This window comes from Spermophilus citellus (assembly GCF_964194105.1).
Source record: "Spermophilus citellus genome assembly, chromosome: 2".
Lineage (NCBI taxonomy): Eukaryota > Metazoa > Chordata > Mammalia > Rodentia > Sciuridae > Spermophilus > Spermophilus citellus.
In genome coordinates, this window is record NC_138183.1 from 33,983,948 (window position 1) to 34,005,308 (window position 21,361).

The 21,361-nt window shown below is 50.0% G+C and overlaps 1 protein-coding gene across 1 annotated transcript in view; it reads left to right on the top strand.

Annotated features, from left to right (window-relative positions):
- The window catches only part of GABBR2 (gamma-aminobutyric acid type B receptor subunit 2), a gene marked incomplete at both ends in the record, with an annotated part of 350,598 nt that overhangs the window by 111,529 nt on the left and 217,708 nt on the right, over positions 1 to 21,361 (top strand). Inside the window, one exon of the mRNA XM_081281796.1 lies at positions 5,919 to 6,056. Coding sequence (XP_081137922.1) covers positions 5,919 to 6,056 — 138 coding nt within the window. The remainder of the gene's footprint in view (positions 1 to 5,918; positions 6,057 to 21,361) is intronic.

The following is a 21,361-nucleotide window of genomic DNA, read 5'->3' on the forward strand; positions in this document are numbered from 1 at the left end:
TGTGCCCAACCACCTCGTCCGTGAGACACTCGCTGCCCTTCCCGGGGTCGGAAACCAAAGTCAGACTTGACAAGGACCTCTGGGGTCATTCTTGCACAGGCTTCACACATTGTTTGCTACCAGCAAAGAAACCTGCTTTTCAGATTCAGAATTCTGTGGACCCTGATGCTGTGTCTGAACCGCATCAGAGGCAGGGCTGGCTACCCAGGAGGGTAACGCTCCTGCCGCTGTCCCCAGGCTGTGCTGGGCTGAGTTTGAAACCTCCAGGTTGATCCAGCTCCACAGATTCAGCTGGGAAGTCCATCTATTTGTGACAATAGCCAGGTCAGGTGAGAAGATGCAGTGTCAGGAACGAGGGTGAGGAAGGACAGCCTGAGAGGGGACAGGTCTGTCCCTGTCACTTGCAGTTTGTTATTCAGTGGGGAAGCGTGAGTGCCTATAGGTTATCTGGGCTTCCAGCAGTATTCTGGGGGCAATGGCTCTTTCTAAATGTTCCTCTTTGCCCATCGAGCTTCTAGATTATTAGAAAACTCTAAACTGGGAATCCAGAAAATCATCTCCTAATCCTGGCAAGATGGGGGACGGATCCTTTCTCTCTGGTCCTTACTCTGAATCTGAAAGTGAGGGCATGGGCTAGATTAGCACTGCTGACGTGTGTGGATTTGCACACCAAGGAAGGGGAGCCCTGGAATAGAAATTTAGCTAAGTTGGGTGCAAAACTTTGTTATGTCAGCATATTAAAAACAAAAACCCTCCTCCTATCTATCACTTTATAACAGAAAAACACTCCAACACCATATCAACTACAAAGGGCCTTATCTAGAAATTAAGGCTAAAGGAATAAATTTAAGTGTAAAGAAATCTCACTACTTTGTTCTTACTTTTCTCATTTTATCTGAGGACATTGGTTTTTCTATTGCTGCTGTCACTACGATAAACTTGATAGTTTAAACGACACCGTTTATTGTCTCACAGTTTCCTGCCAGAAGACTGCTCACAGTGTGGCTCTTGGGTTCTCTGCATAGGGCTTCATGAGGCCAAATTCAAGGTGTCAGCTGGCGGGGTTCTGACCTGGGGTCTCAGCTGGGAAAAACTTCCCTCCATGCTCATTCATGGTATTGGTAGAACTCAGTTCCTTGGAGGTGTAGGTCTGAGGTCTTCTTTTCCTTGGCACTCTTCATCTTCAAACCGACACTGGCTCGTCAAACCCATATTGGCTTTGACTCTCTGATTTCCTCTCCGTTACCAGCCAAAGAGCTCTGGTTTTGAGGGTCTGGGCAACAGCACTGGGCCCATCTGGATAATAATTTGAGGCCAGCTGATGAATAACCTTCATCATACTTGCAAAATCCCTTTTGTGGAAACACAGCATTTTTGGGAGTCTCACCAGCGAGCAATGGTCACAGGGGCTGAAACAGCCCACCATAGATAGTCGGGTGAGTATGGAAAGCTTCTTCCAGCTCCGGTACTGGTTGTCAGGTATCTTGAGATTTTTTGAGTTGATGTAGCCCAGTGTGTTTTTGAGAAGCCAGGACACCCTTACTAACACAGGACCTCGGACAGGCTGGAAATCCGGGAAGTGTTTGCTGAGCAAACACGTCTTAATGAGTTCAATGTTCTTAATAGGATTTCAATGCAGGATTTGATTATAAATCTTGTGGTGCTGTCCTCATGATTGTCATTAGATCAGAAAACAAGCCAAAAATCATTACAGAAAGATATTAAAGCTACAACTGATTCAGTAAATCATGGTAGAAACAATTAAAACATGAACCGCTGTATTGTGTCTATTCCTGCAGTGGAAACAGCCTTCCTTCCCTCCATTCTTTCCTTCCTTTCTTTTATCTTCTTCTTTCTTTATTAGCAAAATAAAAACAATAACCAATTTTAAAATTAGAGGAAATCTTAAAAATGGAAATTTCCCCCAGTAGTCTATAGGATGTAGACTCCTCCCCAGCCTGTGTCCAGAACCCTGCCTACACTTCCCATGGCCACCTGACCATGTCCACCCACTGCTGAGGGCAGCAGGGCCATTCCTGTCCCACCTCCTTGCCTCTGTTCAGTGCCACCCCTTCCACCCATGACTCCCTTCCCAGAGTGCCCCTCCCAGAGTTCTCCCGGGCTTGCCCTCGTGGTGAGCCATGGCCTGCATCTGCCTCTGTGTGTTGTCCGTCATGTGATGTGGCCACCTGTGTCCTGACTTGGGGTGTGGCTCCCAGCAGACAGGGAGCTGTCTGAGGCCAGGAATGGTGGTGGACTGGTTTCTGTGTCCTGGTGAGCATCCCTGTTGGGGCAGCCTGGGGTAGGTTTGAATGCAAACCAACACCAGCTTGCTATGACCCCGGACTGTAGTCACAAGGGGAGGGTGGGGACAAGCAGAAAGGAAGAAGAAGACACAGAATGGATGAGAAGACAAAAATAAGGAGAGAAACATTCAGCCTTTGGTTTTTTGGATTGGCTTATTTTGCTTAGCATGATATTCTCCAGCTCCATCCATTTACCTGCAAATGCCATCACTTCATTCTTCTTTAAGGCTGAGTAGTATATGTACCCCGATTTCTTTATCCACTCATCTCTTGAAGGGCTTCTGGGTTGGTTCCATACTTCAGCTATTGTGAATTGAGCTGCTATGAGCATTGATGTGGCTATGTCACTGTACTATGCTGATTTTAAGTCCTTTGGGTATAAACCAAGGAGTGGGGTAGCTGGGTCAAGTGGTGGTTCCATTCCAAGTTTTCTGAGGACTCTGCATACTGCTTTCTAGAGGGGTTGCACCAATTTGCAGTGCCACCAGCAATGTAGGGAAGAATGGAGGGACTTGGGATTGGGCAGAAAGCAGTGAGGGGAGGGGAGGGGGCGCGGAGGTCGGGAGGATGGTGGTATGAAGCTGACATTATTACCCTACATACAGGTATGATCATATGACTGGAGTGACTGCACCATTACAGCCAGAGGAATGAGAGGTTGTGCGCCATTGCCAATTGTGTACAATGTGTCAAAATGCATTCTGCTGTCATGTGTAACTAATTAGAACAAATTTTCAAAAAAAATTTTTAAAAAGAAGAAATGTATTTACAATAAGCAGAAAAAAAAACAATTAAGAGAGATGAGGGAGCCGTTGGGGCTCCAACAGGTAGCTCCTGAATCCTGGGAAGCTGAGCTCAAGGGAGGGGGGGGGGGGGGGGGCTCGCGCTGCGGGGGGGCCTATGTTCTAGTTAAGGAAATCAGCCAACGTGCAGGCGACCAAAAAATAGACAAATGACTGCAGATCATTTTAGGAACGAAGCTGGGGCATTAAATAAGGCCAGTGTTGGAGAGTGACTCGGCGGGAGCCCTATTGGGTAGGGAGTCCTGAGTGAGGAGAAGCAAGGAAAGAGTGTTCCTGCCAAAGAAATTGGCAGTCGCCACGGCCCAGAGGCAGGAAATGGCCTTTGATTTCAAGGCATAACAAGGAGCCAGGTGAGGCCTGACTTGTTGAGCGAGGAGGAGAGGAGAGAAAACGGGGCCAGCGTGGGAGGCAGGGGCTGGCCTCCTGTGACTTCTCTTTGGACAAGGAATGTTAAGAAAACTTGACTAATATGGTATTATGTAAAAATGTGGATGTGTAACCGATGTGATTCTGCAACTTGCATTTGGGGTAAAAATGGGAGTTCATAACCCACTTGAATCAAATGTATGAAAGATGATATGTCATGAGCTTTGTAATGTTTTGAACAACCAATAAAAAAAAAAAAGAAAACTTGAAAATATTGCAAAGATGTGACTGTGTGACCATTTAACCTGACACCTGGAGCGTGTTCTTCCTGCCCTGCCTGCGAGTCATCTGACTGGAGGAGTGAGACTCGGCCCAGTAGATTAAGGCCCAGGACCTATAATTCTCTACAACTGATAAGAGGTGCTGGTTTGCAGTGATTTTTTTCTCTGTCCTTAATGGTTAGTTTTATTTCCTGGTAGGACATTAATTGTTTTTATATTAATTTAGCAATCTTATTCCTTATTACTATTTTATTGTGAAAATCCTTTTTTTTAATTCTCTTTCGAATCAACTTCATCTTTCTTATTAATGAGTTAAATAAAACAGTGTCATGCGCACACTCTGCATTTTCATGAGAACTATGTTTTGTTTTGGTTTTGTTCTAGGGATTGAACCCAGGGGTGCTCAACCACTGAGCCACATCCCAGTCCCTTTATTTTCTATTTTGAGACAGGGTCTTCCTAAGTCACTTAGGACCTCACTAAGTTGCTGAGGTTGACCTTGAACCTGTGGTCCTCCTGCCTCAGCCTCCCGTCACTGGGATTATAGGCATGCGCCACAGTGCCTGGCAAGCATTGTTTTTAACCTAACCTTTCAAGTATTACGTTCTGATAGGAATTCGAGGGTGATTTCTTTCCTTCTTTTCTGTTTGCTGTGCTGGGGGACTTTGCACATGGTAGGCAAGCACTCTTCCTCTGGGCTAGACCCTTGTCCAGGAATTTGAGTTTTAAATGCACAGAAAGCAGGAAAGTGAGAACAACTAAGTTATGTTTAGTGAGTGCCTGCAGACAGCTGGGTGGCGGATGGGCTCCACAGGGCCCACGGGAAAGCTAGATGGCCAGTTAGGAGCCAGCGCCCTGCCTAGGAGAGGGCTGACCCCATGGCTGGGATGAGCCGGGTAGAAGTGGGAAGGTGGGAAGTTAGCTGGGACTGACTCCAGACGCTGGCAGACATTCCTGGTCCCTCCATTTCCTCGTTGGACTGCCCCCTATGCTCTACAGCCAGCGGTCCTCTCTGATACCTGTGTGTGCTCCTTGGCGGGGGCAGGGTCCAGCTTTCCCGCAGTACCCAGCCTGGGGCTGAGCACAGAGGCGCTACTCTGGGCATGCATTTGCCCCCGTGGATTCGCCCCTTCAGATGCCCCATCATCTTCTTTTCTCATTTATTTTTTACTATGGTGGCAAAATATCCACTATGTAAAACGCACCACATGGCTGTCTTTAAGCATAGAGCTCAGGGGTGTTGAATGCATTCACACTGTTGGGCAGTGTGGCCTCCCTCTATCTCCAGAATGTCACCATCATCCCAAACGGAAACCCCGAGTCTATCGAACACTATCTCCCATGGCCCTCCTCCCCCAGCCCCAGGAACCTCCATTCTGTCTCTCTGAATTTGACACCTGTAGGTGCTTCAGATAAGAGGACTCCTACAGCATGTGCCCTCTTGTGTGTCTTATTTCGTGTCGCAGTGTCTCCCAGGCTCATCCGTGTTGTACCGTATTTTAGAATTTCCTTCCTTCTCGGTGAATGATGTTCCATCCTGGGTGTAGACCACGGTTTGTTCACCCTTTCTTCTGTTGATGGATATTTGTGGTGTTTCCAACTTTTGGCTGATGTGACTGATACAGCTGTGAACGGGGGTGTACAGATGTCCCCTGGCCCCTGCTTTGGGTTCCTTCCACTGGAAAGAGAAGTGGAATTGCTGGATCCTGTGTTCATTCTGCTTTGACTTTGGGTTTTTTTTCCTGTAGAACTCTCTTATTATTTCTGCTCATGGTGCATGTGGGTTCCAGACTCTCCACATCCTCGTCAATACTTGCAAGTGTCTGTTATGGAAAGGGGAGACCCCAGGGTGAGGCATCCCAGACTCCAGAAGGTCTTTTCCTTGGTGTGCTGAGAGGGGAGGTGGTGGAGAGTGAAAGGAAAGTCCTAGATTTGGAGGATGCTCTAGGGAGGGCAGCCAGGGTAGGAGATACCAAGACCACACTTCCCTGCACCCACGTGTGGGCTCGGGGGTGACTGAGAGTGGCCCTTCATGGTGGGGGGAACTGAAGCTGGCAGATTTCCTATGAGGAAAGGCTTGTGTGACTCCACCATTGGGCTCCTGCCCCTGGGGAAAGCTGTGTCTAATTTGAGCCTCTCTCTCTTTCTCTGTTGCTTTCCAGTGTGATAATGCCAAAGGATTGAAAGCCTTCTATGACGCCATTAAATACGGCCCAAATCATTTGATGGTGTTTGGAGGCGTCTGTCCGTCTGTCACATCCATCATCGCCGAGTCCCTCCAGGGCTGGAATCTGGTGCAGGTAAGCTCCCCGCCAGCTTCCGTTGGGGTGTCTGTCTTAGTGGCCGCCAGTCCTTTGCAGGGATGGTTCTTGCTCGGTGTGGTCCCCAAGTCACTCCTGTTAGGTCTCCCAGACCCTCTTCTGCTGCCCCTGCCTCCTGGTCTAATCCTCTGGCCTGACCAAGCATGGCCTCCACGGTGGGTCCTCAAAGGGCAGCCCTGAGGCCACCACCCTGTGTTGGAAACCCTGGGTGCTAACCACCAGCTCCTTAGCCCACCTGCTGTCCAATGTGCTCTCCTGCCACTCCCCACGGACCTTGGTCCCCTCCGCTGTGCAATCAAGGGCCCTCGCCATTCACATAGAAACCCAGACCGTCGGGCTGCAGAGCCTTGTTTGCGCTATTCCCTAAACCAGATGCCCCTTAACCACTCCCTGCGCAACCTCTCTCCCCACTGAAATTCTTTTGTCCTCTAAGACTGCCTTTCTCCTCAATTAAGGCTTTCCTGGGCTCCTGGCCAGTCATCCACTCTGTACACTGCGGGTTTTTAACACTATCGAGTGCTCACTAGTGAGTGCATGGTCCACTGTGAGATTCACCAGCGTCAGCTGGTATTTGGAATAGGAAAGAAGAGTATAGGAAGATGTGACTACCAGGAGGGAGCGGTGGCTCAGGCGCATATTTACTCCAACCATCCCTCCTCCCTCCCTCCCTCCCTGCACCCACCCACCACCCGTCCATCATCCTTTCATCCCTGCCTCCCTCCCTTTGCCTCCAGCACCCGTCCATCAGTCCATACATTCATCCAACCAACCAACCAATATTTTGAGTGACTTACTTTAGGCCTGGAATCCTGGTGGGTACTGGTGATATAGTGCTGAACAGGACAGACTCGGTCCCCAGCATTTCAGAGCCATATTCTAGGAGGAAGATGGGCAATCTGCAAATAAATAAGTCCCAATACTGAGAGCTAATGGTCGTATCTGTGGGCCTTCTATGTGCCAGACACTGTTCTGAGCCCTCATGTACATTAGCTCATTTAATCCTGTAGCTGCTCGATGATATCATTATCGTCCTTAGTTTGATAGAGAAGGAAACTGAGGCACAGAATGGCTACGTAATTCACCCAAGGACTCAATTCACCCAAGGACTTAAACCCAGCTAGTCTGGCCCTTCAGACTGTGTTAAGGACACTGGGCTATGACAGAAATAAACCAGGGGAGAGGGGATATCCAGTCACTGCCTTGGAGCGACCAGGAAAGTCCTCTTAGAGAAGAGGCGTTTGAGCTGAGACCTGAAGGGTGAGCAGGAGCCCAGCAGGAGAAGAGCACTCCCTGCCAGCAGGTAGAACAGCACGCGCAGTAGGCAACTCAGAGGGAAGAGCCTGGTGTGTCCACAGAACAGAGGCCTGGGGCGTGAGCAGCCAGGTGGTGGGATGGGTGAAGAGGCACAGGAGCCAGGCCAGCCCAGACCAAGGGAGCTTTCCAGGGCAGGTGACGCGGTGCTGGCTGCTGAAGGAGAAGAGGGTGGAGGGCAGCTGGAGCCGTGGAGGAGAAGCTGCGGCAGAGGGTGTGCCGGATGCAAACCTGACCGAGTACCCAGGAGCCTGCATGGCTCTGTGTGCTGTGGGAGCCTGACTTCAAGCCTGGGAGATACCCTAGACTGCTGTGAGGTCTTAGATAAGTCATTTACCTTCTCTGAGCTTGGGTCTCTGTTCCTGAACATCAAGGAGCACAGTCCTGGTGGTCAGTCCAGGCCCTGGACCTTGGTTCCCTCCACTGTGCAATCAAGGGAGAAAGCAGGCTGATTTCACAGAGGTCTTGTAGGCATTAAAAGATGGAAAGTAACTAGGACTGTGCCTGGCATGCAGTAGGCACTAATAACAGTTAACTTCTCATTGGTGTTAGCCCTGCCCATCTGCTGCTACTCCAACATGAATACCGTGGTTACTTAGCATTCCTGGTTGTTCTTGCATTTCCACTTTTCTTAAACTGTTGCCACCACCTCAAACAACCCATTCTCCCTCTGTCCAATGTGGCAAGTGCTATCTGTGCTCTGAGATCCAGCTTAAATGATGCCTCCCCCAGGAAGCCTTTCCTGATTGCCACTAGGAGACCACTAAAGTGGGGCCCCATAGAAATTCTTTGTATTCCTCCCTTGTTTATGTCTAACAGAGCATGTGCACAGCCTGGTTCCCCAGGTCCCTCTCTTGTTCCTCTCATAGGGTTTTGTCTATGGGGGAGTTTGTGTACAAATGCTCGTCTCCCTGGCTGGGTGGTGAGAACTTTGAGGACAGAGCCCAGGTCTGAGATACCTTTTCACAGACTTTACTAAATGGAGAGAGGCAGGGAGGGATGAGAGGATCAGGGATAAAAGGATCTGTAAATTGACATTTTCTCTAAACATGAGAGGCCAAACTCCTCAGTAAACCCCCAACCCAAAGAGGAATTGAAGGAGCTTCCTGCCTCTCAGCCTCTCTTGGAGCTTTCTGCCTCTCAGAATTCTTGGGGGAGCTGCAGGAACAAGGGAAGGTTGGAAACTGGCCAAAGTAACCAGGTCCCAGCAGGAGTAAGAGAAGCCTTTCCCTAGAGGACTTGAAACAAGAGGGAAGTGGGTTAGGAGACAGACTGTGCTTGTCATTTGTTACCGGGTAGCAAATCACCCCAAAACTTAGTGGCTCCAAACAGAAATATCATTTGTTATTTCATTGTTTCTGCATATCAGGATTCAGACCCACAGAGTGACTTGGGTCTGCCCTGTGGTGTGTGCGGCCCCGCCGGAAGAGGGTTGGGGGCTGTGTCATCCGAAGGCTCAACTGGGGCTGGAGGATCTGTTGCCCAGATGGCGCACTTAAATGGCTGCCAGGGCAGTTCCTCTCCTTGTGGGCCTCTCCCTGGGATGCTTGAGCATCCTCAAGTCATGGCAGCCGAATTCCCCCAGTTCTTCCAAATGAAGTCATCCAAAAGACCAAGCCAGAGCTGGCAAAGTCTCTCAGGATCTGGCTCTGGAAGTTGCATACCTATATTTGTGCTGTACTCTATTGATCATGCAAATTAGCTGAGAGTATGAGAGAGAAGTACCAAGGTACAGAGGAAGGTGAAGGTCAATGGGGGCTTATCTTGGAGGCAGGCTACACAGTGACTAATGTCTGAAAGGAAAACAGGAGCTCAAGAAGCCTAGCAAGGGACTCGACACTGAGTCCCTTCCCTGTTTTGCTGAACTCCTGCTCATCCTTCAAAACCCTGGGCAGGTTCCCTTGCTCCCTTTCCTTTTGTGCCTCTCATCCTCTGCCCCCCAAATTGAAATAAATATTCCTTCCTCTTCTATACCATGTATTCTCAACAGGGAATGACACTTTCCCCTAAGGGTGGAGAATAGGCTGGGAGCCTAAAGCCCTCCATGGCAGAGCCTCTCGCAGGGTGGACTTGACTGTGGGGCAGTGCAGGGTGTAGCACGTGCAGATTCTCTACCTCCACCTGCACAGAGTTGCTGTGCATTTCTGACCGGCTCCAGCATGACTCACTCCTGATCCTCTGCTGTACTAGTGTTGCTACCAACACTGGGCCAGATGACGGCTCCAGCTGGGTGTGTGCAGGGGCCTCAGGAGCCTGGGAACTGGATGGTGCTCCATAGACTGGAGTGCTCTGGGCATCTGGGAGCAGAATTGTGGGATCGACCCAGAAGAGCAGGCTTCTCCCAGCCTTGTGGAGCCAGGCAAGGGGGGTGGGGGAACAAAGATGTGGGTCCTGATGGGGGCAGGGTACCCTGGGAGCCTGGCGTTCTGCCTCCCTCCCACTCCCAGGGAACATAGCCAAACATTTTATGAGCCAAACTCTGTGGACCTCCCAAGCCGCCTGTGCCCCTGATCTGGGAAGACACCTTGCTTCCAGAGATGGTGGAGGGCTGGCGGGTGGGGGCTGCAGCCACTTGAGGAATTTGATGAATCCCTTAACTTACTCAAAACCGGGCTCCGAACCAGCTCACAAATGGGAAAGTGCATGTGATTTGTGTAATTGAAAAGACGCTCTGACCACCGTTTGGAGGAACAATGCTCATGGGACAAGGACAGCCTGGGTGTGACATCCGCTGTTTCTGTTTCCTGGGCCACAGAAATAGGAATTGGCAGCTATGGGGTAAAAACTCACCCTGGTGTTGGAGCTGATTAAATTTAACTCTTGCCTTTCTTTGGTCTTCTTGATCCGTGGTTGCAGAACAGGGAGGATGACCCCAGTCACCTAGCCCCTGGGAGCCTCGGTTCTCACACCTAAATGCAGGCACCTTCAGAGTCCTGGGTCTGACCTGGAGGCAAGGTGGCTCTGTCCCTCTCTTGTCTGCACAGGGTATGGGACTCCGATCTAGCCTCACACAGGGAGTGACCCCCTGGGAGGTGACCCAGGGAGGGTTGGGGTGTGGATGTTGAAGATCTGAGTGTGTTGAGACTGGAGAGAAGAAGTGTTGGCCTGCAGAACCACATGGCTGCCGCTGAGAGATTTTGCTGGTGCCCTGTGAGATGGGTGGGGAGAAGCGGGAGCCATGGTGGAAGTTAGAGGGAAGCAGGGTCTTCACTCCCCGCCATTGAGTCCTGCCACTGGAGGCGCCCACCATGGGACAGGCCCTCTGGCTGTGATGATGAGCTCCCTGAGCATTTTGGTTTCAGCCAAGCCGTCTCTTGGTGGCTCACTAACTGCATAAGATGAGTGGCTTATGAGGACCAGGGTTCTGCCCGTGTGAACAATGGAGATCCCAGGGCCCCACTCTGAGCAGATCCCTACGGCCCCCTCATCACCTCGGTGCCAGTTCAGTGCCCGCGGCTCAGGTGACACAGATGCGCCTGGCTCCTGGCGACGTGCCAGCCCAGGTGCTTTCTGAGGCTCGTTCATCTCCCGGGCACCGGGGCTCTTTAGCACATGCTGCCCGTGTGCAGAATGTGTGGGGAAGAGGCGGGAGGAGATGCCAGGGGCATGACGCTGGGGCACGTAGCCCGGCATCGCCAGGGTCAAGCCCACATCCACGGCATGACAGTGGGTGTCCATCCCTGGCCACTGGCCCACTTCTTGTTCCTTTGTGCAGCTGGTCTCAGTGTAGGTGACTCCCTTCTCTTGGTGGTCTCTCCACCCGGCAGGACCATGCCCATCCATCATGGCACAGCTGGGATGCCCCTTCCTCTGGGAGGTCACTGACTGGGTCTCCTTCTCACATACCCTGTCCCAGGCATTGGCTGCCCTGGAGCTGCCAGAGGTCAGAGCCTCCTCTCCTTCACTCCTGACCATGGGCCTAGGCACAGGCCTGGGCTCCACGCAGAGTAGAGCTCGAGAGGTTTGCCATTGGACAGCCAGCCCAGGACGCCTTGCGCTTCTCCCTCAAGAATGGAGGGCAGATCGTCCAACCCTGCCAGACCCACGAAGACCCACGGGCTCTCAGTTGTAGCCCCCCCTTGTTAAAGGAACTCGGAGGGAGGCCTGAGATGGCCTTTGGCTTAGCTTCAGCCAGCATCTCCCAACTCTGGATCCACTTTGTTTTAATTTTGCTTTGCTTCCTTTGCAGTGGTTTGTAGACCCCCTCAGAACCCCATCTTCAGAGATGGGAAGGTGGCTTGCTCCTAACCATACCTAGCACTCTTTGAGGGTGGTCCTACACACCTCCCATGGCCTTGTCTGTCCTTCTGAAGCCTGGGGCTGGAGGAAGGCAGGAGGCCTTGGAGCAGAGTAGCTTCACAAGAGATGAGGGCAGAGCCCAGCGAAGGTGCTGACTAGAAGGAGTTTGACACCTTTGGAGACCAGGATGGAACTCCTGCCTCCCCGGGAGCAAGTTGAGAGCAGCCCCGGCTTTCAAACAGAATGGTCCAGCTGCCAAGTATACAGTCCACTCCCTGGGGGCGTGAGGGGCTGCTGATAGGGAAAGACCAACTCAAGGCTGCATCCCACAGAGCCTGTCTTTAAAAGTGGCTGCAGCAGATCATGAAATTGCGGGTGTTTCTCCTGGCGCCCGCCCAGGCCTGCCCTCGCAGCCCACCCTGCCTCTGGTCTGCCCTGGCACTCCCCCAGGAGCTTCCTGGGGAAGAATGCTCTGGCTTGTGTAACGGGGCCAATCTCTTTGGAGAAGCTCCTGCCAGGGAGCAGAGGCCAGGAAGACTTGGAACAAGAGAAGGAAGCTCTGTAGATATGTCAGCAGCGCAGGCCCAGTACAGTTAGGACTTGATGTCTGGAAACTCAAAATCATGCTTGGTTTTGACATTTAAAAAACCAAATCAGTGAAAACCCCAAAGTCAGGCCCTTTGCTCTTGGCCAAATTTCAGCATCTCTCTCAACTGTCAGTCAATGCCATGTTGCTTCAGAGGAACAGGAATTTTATGATCTGACTTGATTTTCCCACATGATTATTTTGTTAAACTATAGGTTACCTGAGAAATCAAATACCACTTCTTACTTGGCAGGGGGTTGTAGAATGTGAGGTAGATGCCTAGGGTGGCAGGGCTGGTATGGTCTTAGCAGTCTTTGGGTCCTGAGTTTTCATTGCACATACTGGGAAACTGAGGCCCAGGCAGGGTGTAGGGGTAGGATCTCACCCAAGTTCTCACTGTCACAATAACACTGGGCCCCTTGGCTTGCTGTCCAGAGCTTGGCAATAGATGCCATGGTTTTATTTAATCTCTCTTAGCCTCACCTTGCTTCTCTGTAAAATGGTACTAGCAAACACGACTTCTATGCTTTATGCAAATGTTGTGTTTTTTTTTTTTTGGTGGTTCATTGTTTTCTTTTTTCTTTTATTGATTTTTTTTAAAAAAATAAATGACTGTGGAATGCATTACAATTCTTATTACACATATACAGCACAATTTTTTATATCTCTGGTTGTATATAAAGTATGTTGATACCAATTCGTGTCTTTATACATGTACTTTGGATAATGATGTCTAACACATTCCACCATCCTTGCTAATCCCCTGCCCCCTCCCTTTCCCTCCCACCCTTCTGCCCTATCTAGAGTTCATCTATTTCTCCCATGCTCCCCCTCCCTAACCCGCTATGAATCAGTCTCCTTATATCAGAGAAAATATTTGGCATTTGGTTTTTTGGGATTGGCTAACTTAGCATTATCTTCTCCAATGCCATCCATTTACCTGCAAATGTCATGATTTTATTCTCTTTTATTGCTGAGTAAAATTCCATTGTGTATATATGCCACATTTTAAAAAATCCATTCATCTACTGAAGGGCATCTAGGTTGGTTCCACAGTTTAGCTATTATGAATTGTGCTGCTATAAACATTGATGTGGCTGTGTCCTGTAGTATGCCAATTTTAAGTCCTATAGCTATAGACAGAGGAGAGGGACAGCTGGGTCAAATGGTGGTTCCATTCCCAATTTTCCAAGGAATCTCCATATTGCTTTCCATATTGACTGCACCAATTTGCAGCCCCACCAGCAGTGAATGAGTGTGCCTTTTCCCCCACATCCTTGCCAACACTTATTGTTTGTTTGTCTTCATAATAGCTGCCATTCTGAATGGAGTGAGATGATATCTTAGAGTAGTTTTGATTTACATTCAGATGTTGTGTTTTGTGTGCTGTCTTTACTGGTGAGCAAAAGTGTTTGTAGAAACTGTGAAGCCCTGGCTAGGACTCCTGCTGGGAGTAGACCTCTGATGGGGGCTGTCAGAGTTGAAAAATCAGCCCCTGATTTGCATGACAACAAGGGTTGCTCACCTTGGTGCTGCAGACCCTAGAACTAAGGGGCTGGAGCAGGATGAGAGGTCTATTAGCAAGACACTCAAGGTATCCACGTCTGCCTCTCTGCCTCTGGAGTCAAAGTCCACCAGGGCAGAATTGAGCCACGCCCTTGCCACGGAGCATGCAGTGGTTTCTAGATGCGTCTAGAAACCATTTAGGAGGGGAAGTGTGACTAGGCACAGTTGGAGAACGCTGCTGTCTAAGAAAGAGAATGGAGGCCAATGATCCAGGGCAGGTTGAAGCCGTTTCTTGGCGCTGGTCTCCAGAGGGGACATTTAGCACGTTGATAATCTATGAGATGCCTCCACTTTCTGAATTCATTAAAAACAAAACAAAACAAAAACAGGAGGAGGAAAGGCAGCTATATTAAGGGCATCCTCCATGGCCAAGCAGACGGTGCAGGAGAGACCCCAGGGGCCTGGGGACTTGGGACGGTCCTTCCATGTGTCTTGGATGCAGAGTGCAGTGAAGTCCTGATTTTAGAGCAAGCAGGGTGTGGAAAGGCTGGCAGGTTTTTGTTTGGATGCAGTTGGTAGGAGAAAGGGGGAGATCTCTTTCATGACAAACGTTTTCCTGACAAAAGAGTGTGGGGTTGGCTGGAGGCAGGACCTGGAGTGGTTGTTGCAACAGGGGGGGTCACTTTGGTTGCGGTGAGACACAGGACTGAGGGGCAGCAGGCTAAGCCCCTGGCAAAGGTGGAGGAATAGGAAGAGGAGCGTGTGCTGGCTTGTGCCTGGCTCTCCTATGCATTTGCCCCAAATCTTCAGCTCCAGGCACCCAGAATTCCTTGAGGCTGCTCAACTACCAGTGCTCTTCCAGGACTAAGCTTTCCCCCAGGGGGTCCCTGATGCCTGGCAGAACTTCCCTCCCCTTTCACCTGGGAAACCAAGGCCAGCCTGTAAGAGTCAGCCTCAAATTTTATTCCTTCAGTGGAAACTTCCTGATTTCTCCCAAGGGAGCTGCTACCTCCTCCAAGCTCCTAGTCTCAAGTGTACTGTGCCCTCTTCTCCAGTCCCACCTCTGCTCCAGAGTGTCCTCATTTCTGATACAAGTTCATTCCCCCACCAGCCTGTGGCACCCTAGGGACAGTGGCCATATCTGATCAGTTGCTTCCTGCCTGGCCCTGCCTATGGCCTGGTGCAGGACCCAGGAGTGTGCATGAGGGACAGGGGAGAAAATTCACTCTCCAGCTTTGCCTTGGCCTTGAGGATTCACCGTCCTTCATGATCAAAACCGCAGCCTTCCACAGACAGGGTGGAGACATGTGGTCCCCACATCCAACCTGGCTTGCACAGGTCCCCGCAAAACCCACTGATTTTCAGGGGAAAGGGGTTCTCATTCATTCATTCTAACTCATGCTCATTTTATTCATGTATTCTCTGACTCAGCAAGTGTTGTACCTACTGTATACGCTCACAGGCTCTCCCAGACTTCTGCAATTCACCACCCAATACTGTTACCCCTAGAGAGAGACATGACATTTTGGTGCAGTAGCCAAAACAGAGAACTGCAATTCAAAAGCTCTGGATCTTTGCTTTTCTGCTGCTGTCACTAATAGAGCAGACCTGGGGCAAATTAGCAGCCCCCACGGAGCCCACCGAATTCACATGTGTGACGGGACTGATCAAGCCTGCCCTTCTTCTGGGGCTATTGAGAGCATTAGCTAGAGGGAAGGTGGAGTCTGTGGAAGCCTTTTGCAGACCGTGAGCCCTGCAGATGTAATATTAATGCTTGTGCAATCTGAGACACACACCGAGCCCTGATCAGGGAACTCCTTGAAGATTTATAGGTCTCCACTTATCTCCAATTTCAAAGTTGTGTGGATGAAATGAACTACCACAGACCATGAAGGTGATTCAGAACAGTTCAGTGAAGACAGAGAACCTGCAGGAGAGGCCAAAGAAGCCCGAGGTAGCAGTGAGAGGGTTCCAGTGCTTTTCCTGGTTGAGTTTTCACAGATACTGAGGCAGGTCACAGAAGAGCAGGATGCTATCAAGCACACAGAAGTTTCCAATCTATTTCTGCCGCAGACCCAACCCATATCTTTCCTGTCGATCCGGGGAAACATTCAATGCAAGGTTCTGACCCCCATTTTTAATTCAAGACCATGGTATCTAAAGTAATATCAGTTCCCAGTGGGTAACTCCAGTGGCCTTATTGTTTATGCGTCTTTCACCACCAGCCACCCCAACCGCTTTCTGGAAGTCTACGGGGCGTAAATAATTCATTCTAAATAAATAAATCACTCGCGCTACTTACGGTACAGTGGAGCTGCTGGTCATCCGCACAACCGCGGCCACAGCATTGAGTTGAGTCTGGAATTGCAGGTTGCATCTGGAAGGAGCAGGAGACAGAGTCAGAAAACTAACTCCCCTCCAGGGTCACAAACATGTAAAATGGGACCATACCAACCAAGTAAGCTCACAGGAGTAGAACGATAATGCAGAACCTAGTGCCAGGTGCCTAGTAGGCACCCTGCATGCACTCCATATTATTCTGGAAACATTAGTTCTGTAATTGATGAGTGAAGGTTACCAGCCTCTTGTGGAAGATGGCCTGCAACAGACTTTCCTTAGAGCAGTGGTTCCCGTCCTTCACCGGGACCTTGGTGACATGTCAAAACCCACCAGGAATGATCACCAGGAATCCCCATCTACCTGGGATTGGAAGTTTCCCAGGAGCTAGGGCTCTTGACTTTTGGTATTAATAGCAGGAAAGTGCCAGTTAAACCGGGTCAAATTGGTCACCCTCCTAGTTCCGGCCATACCCTCAGGAGCCCAGGCCTCTGTGCTGCGTAGCATTCAGGGGCTTTGATGCAGCTAGTGATGAGAATTACTCCTTAGCAGGACAAACCCCCCTCGGGTGGCACCTGGGTGGCTCATGGAGAAGAGGCTGAGAAGATAAAGGCACCATGTGAGGAGGTTGGTCTGGGCAATGCTTACCGAGGTAGGAATCACCAGGTGGGCCCTGGAAGTTCCAGTATCAGGGAGGTTTGGATACACTGGTCTGGAGATTCTGTAAACCTGGGGGTCACCATACAGCAGTAGTGACAGCAGCAGCCCCCCGGGAGCAGTTTAGAGATACAGAAGCCCAGGCCTCATCCCCAACCTGCTGGCCCCAAGTCTGAATTTTAGCAAGATCCTAGATGTTTCTGGCCGCTCCCAGGAGCCTCTCATCCAGGGTTACCGGGGACCTCTGAAGGGAGGCCAGGTGTGTCTGTGGAGCATGGAGGTCCAGTGTGCAGACTCTAGAGTTAGTTTCAGGGACAACTGCTCATCCCCCACTCCACCCCACCGAAGGAGTCACTTTTTTTTTTTTGTACCAGGAATGGAACCCAGGGGCACTCAACCACTAAGCCACATCCCGAACTCTTTTTTTTATATTTTGTTTAGAGACAGGGTCTCACTGAGTTGCTTAGGGCCTTGCTAAGTTGCTAAGGCGAATCTTGAACTCGAGATCCTCCTGCCTCAGCCTCTAGAACCACTGGGATTATAGACATGCAGCACTTTGCCCAGACAGGATTCACTTTTGTCTTGAACCAAAAGGACCATTGTCAGACCGTGGTGGGGAGTATGTCCTGGCAGGCTGACCTAGGAGGTTCTCCTAGCCAGTAAAGCCCCCACCACTTACTGGCCAGGGACACACAGAGGGCCGGTGACTCCAAACAAGGAAGAGTGGAAAGAAAGGCCCCGGGCTCACAGGAGAAGATCTGACTTCTGATCCTGGCTCTGATGTCTCCTGGCCAGGTAGCCTTGTACCCACCTCTCCGTCCCCTGGAGCCTGGACATGTGCATCTGTAAGCGCTCTGCTCTCCTCCTGGGAAGATGCACAGTGAGCTGCTGGGCATGTGCTCCAGGGACAGAAGCCCAGTGTTCATGTCATAGTGCAGCACTGACTGCCCCATCCTACGTTCTGTTTGATGAGGTGTTGTGCTCATTTGTGCAGAGGAGGCTGTGGTGACCCAGAGAGGCCAACCTACCCATAACAGCAGGTGTATTTCCTGGCTTGGGTCAAACACACCGGCCTTCACATCCAGACTCTGGCCCTTCTTAGCTGCTGACCCCAGGCAGGTTACTTAGCCTCTCCCAGCCTCAGTTCCTCATCCATGACATGGCAGTGGCATTACATATCTTAAAGGTTGTCAGGAGGGTGGCCCGGGACGGTGGCCACGAGGTTGCCTGCGCCATGCACTGCTCTCCTTCTCCATTCCGGGTCTTCTCTGAAGAGGAACCCAGGTAGCCTCCTGATCTACCTCCCAGGTGGAGGCAGGGTGCTGGGGTCTGGTCAGCAGTGTGATCTTGGGGGCATCCCTGTCTCCTTCGGGCCTCCTGTTATAAAGGGAGAGGGCTAAGCCAGTTGATGAGCCCTGATAACCTTAGTATTGTCATATCATTGTCCCCTGTGGCTCAGAGCCATCTGTGTCTGCCTCAAGCCTGTCATCTTCTCTCTTGGGTCCCTGGATGTGATTTCCCCTGGCTTCTAGGGCCTGGTTCCCCCTCATTCCTAGATGCCATGAGAATAACCCAGCAGGTGGCCAATGGCCAAGGCCACTTGCGCCTGTAACTCCATGCAGAACAGAGGCAATGGCCTTGCAGCTATGTTGAGCCCTCAGCTCCGATGTTTCTGGATGCCCACCTGTGCTCTCCAGGTAGAGAACACCTTCCTCTATGGAGGTGAGGCTTGGGAGCTCAGAGCCTGGGCAAGGTGGCCCCTGGGTCATGGCAGAGCTGTGCTGCCAGCATTTTTGTTAGATTCCCCCCTCTTGTCCTTTCCCCTAGTGCTAAGGGACAGTGCCTGCTCTCTGGAGCTCTGGGGCTGGCACCTATGCTGTCCCATGGCTGGATGCCTTCTCCCCCGCATCTTTCCCCGGCCGAGGCCTGAGTAGACCCTGATACTTAGTTCAAGTGTCACTTCTTCCTCCAGGAAGCCCCACTTATCTTCCCACCTGCTCTCAGAGGTAGGAGGTGCTGACCCCTCCTGGTGCATTTCTCCCTCCTCCTTTCTTCAATCCCTGTAACCTCTGATGAGGTTTCAGCGTTGCCTGCCACACCGTGAACTCCTTCAGGGCAAGGACAGTCCTGCCCATCGAGCTTGGCTGTCCTGAGGCCTTGCTGGGATCTGCCATCATGTAGGTGAATGGACAGAAATGGTCACTGGACACACCTGGACAGCCCCTTACAACACCAACCCGGAATCTCAGTGGCCTATACCCTGTCGGCCTATGTCGTGAGCCAGGTGTGGTTCTTACCACTGCACTTAGGTTAACTCATTTACTCCACACACCAGCCTTCTGTGGTAGACCCCATTATTCTCCTCATTCCACAGATGAGGAAACAGAGGCACAGAAAGGTTGAGTGTCTTCCCAAAGGATTGGCAGTCCCCAGCGACCGCAGAGTCCCTGCTTGCAACCACTGAGCTACAACGCCCACCACTCACTCCCATCTGAGCCTCAGGACCACACTGGGGAGGGGAAGAGTGGACTCTGGGCTAGTGAGGTCCATTTCCTGAAGAAGGAAAATAAGACCCAAAGGGAGCAGAGACCTGCCCTGCTTCCTGCTGCATTAGACCACAGGGTGAGGTCTCCCAGAGGCCTCTAGGAGTGGCCTCTCCAGAGGCCATGGAGGCTCCAGACACTGTATCTCCACAGCCTCTCCCAGGCCTTTGTGGGTAAGGGCTTCCATGTCTGCAGAGGACGTGGACCAGTGCATGCCTGTTCATACGGGCACTGTTCTCTACATAAGTCATTCATCACACACACCCATGTACACACATTCACCACCTCACCCCCACCACACACACCCACACACCTCTTAAACTTACTTTTCCTCCAGGAACTTGTTGCATATAAAAAAAAAAATGGCTCCTTTGGACTCAGAAAGTAGTTGGACTGGCTGTAGATAAAAATCAATAACATGCTAAGTATTTCAAGCGTGTAGTACTTAGAGTTCTACTCAGGATGATATTATAATGAGTGAGTTGATTTTTTTTTTAAATAGAGCATAGCCTACAATACATTTTGAATGTATGGGAAGCTTTTGCTTCAAATCAGTTCACAAAGAAGATTAAATTATTTATTATTTCCATGATGCGGATACTGAGCCTTCTGCAGTAGAAAGGGCTCAACTTAAGAAAAACTATCCCAGGTTAGATAAAGGCTTAGAAGCTATGCCCAGATGCAGATATAAGCACTGTTCGCTCCATTTCCCGCCCCGTTCCCATGCAAGCTATTCCACAGCACCATCCCGGTCTAAGATGCCATGTTGGTTTGGCTATTGGTGCTACCAAAAGAGAGAAAAAGAGAGAGGGAGAGAGAGATTTTCCCCAATTCTCAACTTTAGCAGCACTCCTTTGGGAAACAGACTAGAGCATGTTTCCAGTAGACACATCCATAATCTCTCCCTGCCCTGCAGCACCATCCCAACTTCAGTTCCACAGTGAGTGCCATTGTGATTGACAGCTCCCTCCATGGGGGCGGGACAGTGTCTGCCTGTTTTCCCAGTGCATGTCCTGGAGGAGCTCCAAGAAACTTTGTTTATGGTTTTGCTTTTGGACACTGTCTCTCTCATCTCTCTCTTCTATGTAAGTGACATCAGGAACTTGTAGATTTTAAAAATATATGAATGATACTATATTTTAGTCAGTGACAGACATTATTTTCAACGCAGGTAGTGACTTTGTTGCTCTATTTATGAGTTTACCTGCCCCCCAGTTTTATTCCAACTTTTTATTTTGAAAAATTCAAATGTACAAAAAAAAAAGTTAAAAGAGAGTACAATTAATATCCAATTAAAACACTAGTTGTTAACATTTGGCCATTTTCTCTCTTTCCCTTTCACCCACACCCCCCCCCCCACACACACACCCACACAAACACACTTTTTTTTTAATATACCAGGGATTGAACCCAGGGGCTTAACCACTGAGACACATCCCCAGCCCTTTTATGAACAATTTTATTTATAGACAGAGTCTCACTGAGTTGCTTAGGGCCTTGCTAAATTGCTGAGGTTGGCTTTGAACTTACGATCCTGTTACCTCAGCCTCTGGAGCCACTGGGATTACGGGTGTGTGCCACTGTGCCTGGCTCACTTACATTTTTGAAAGAAGCACTTGACAACAGTTTGCAGACATAATGACACTTCACCCCAATACAGTAGCATGAATGTCCTAAGAACGATTATATTCTCTTTATATAAAAATCATATAATCACCACATCTAAAAAACTGAACCTGGGTACAATAATATTACCTAATATACGGTCTACATTCAAATGTTTCAAACTGTCCCCCAAATGTCCTCACTGCTGTTCATCTACAAGTGTGGGGGGTGTGCAGGGATGGGGGATCCAGTCAGGGAGCATGTGATGGGCTTGCACTGTCTGCCAGGTCTCCATCACTTGGAACTAGAGCAGTCCTCTTTTTTTTTTTTTTTTTAAACTTGTAGAACATTATTTTTTTGTGTCTTGGTTTTGTTTTAAAGCCCAAGTCGGTTGCTTCATGAAGGGTCCATTTGTTTGTTCCTTCATGATGAGATTCGGGTTACACAGCTTCAGCAGGAGTGATGACATTTTTTATGTCCTGTTCTTCCCACTGCAGCTG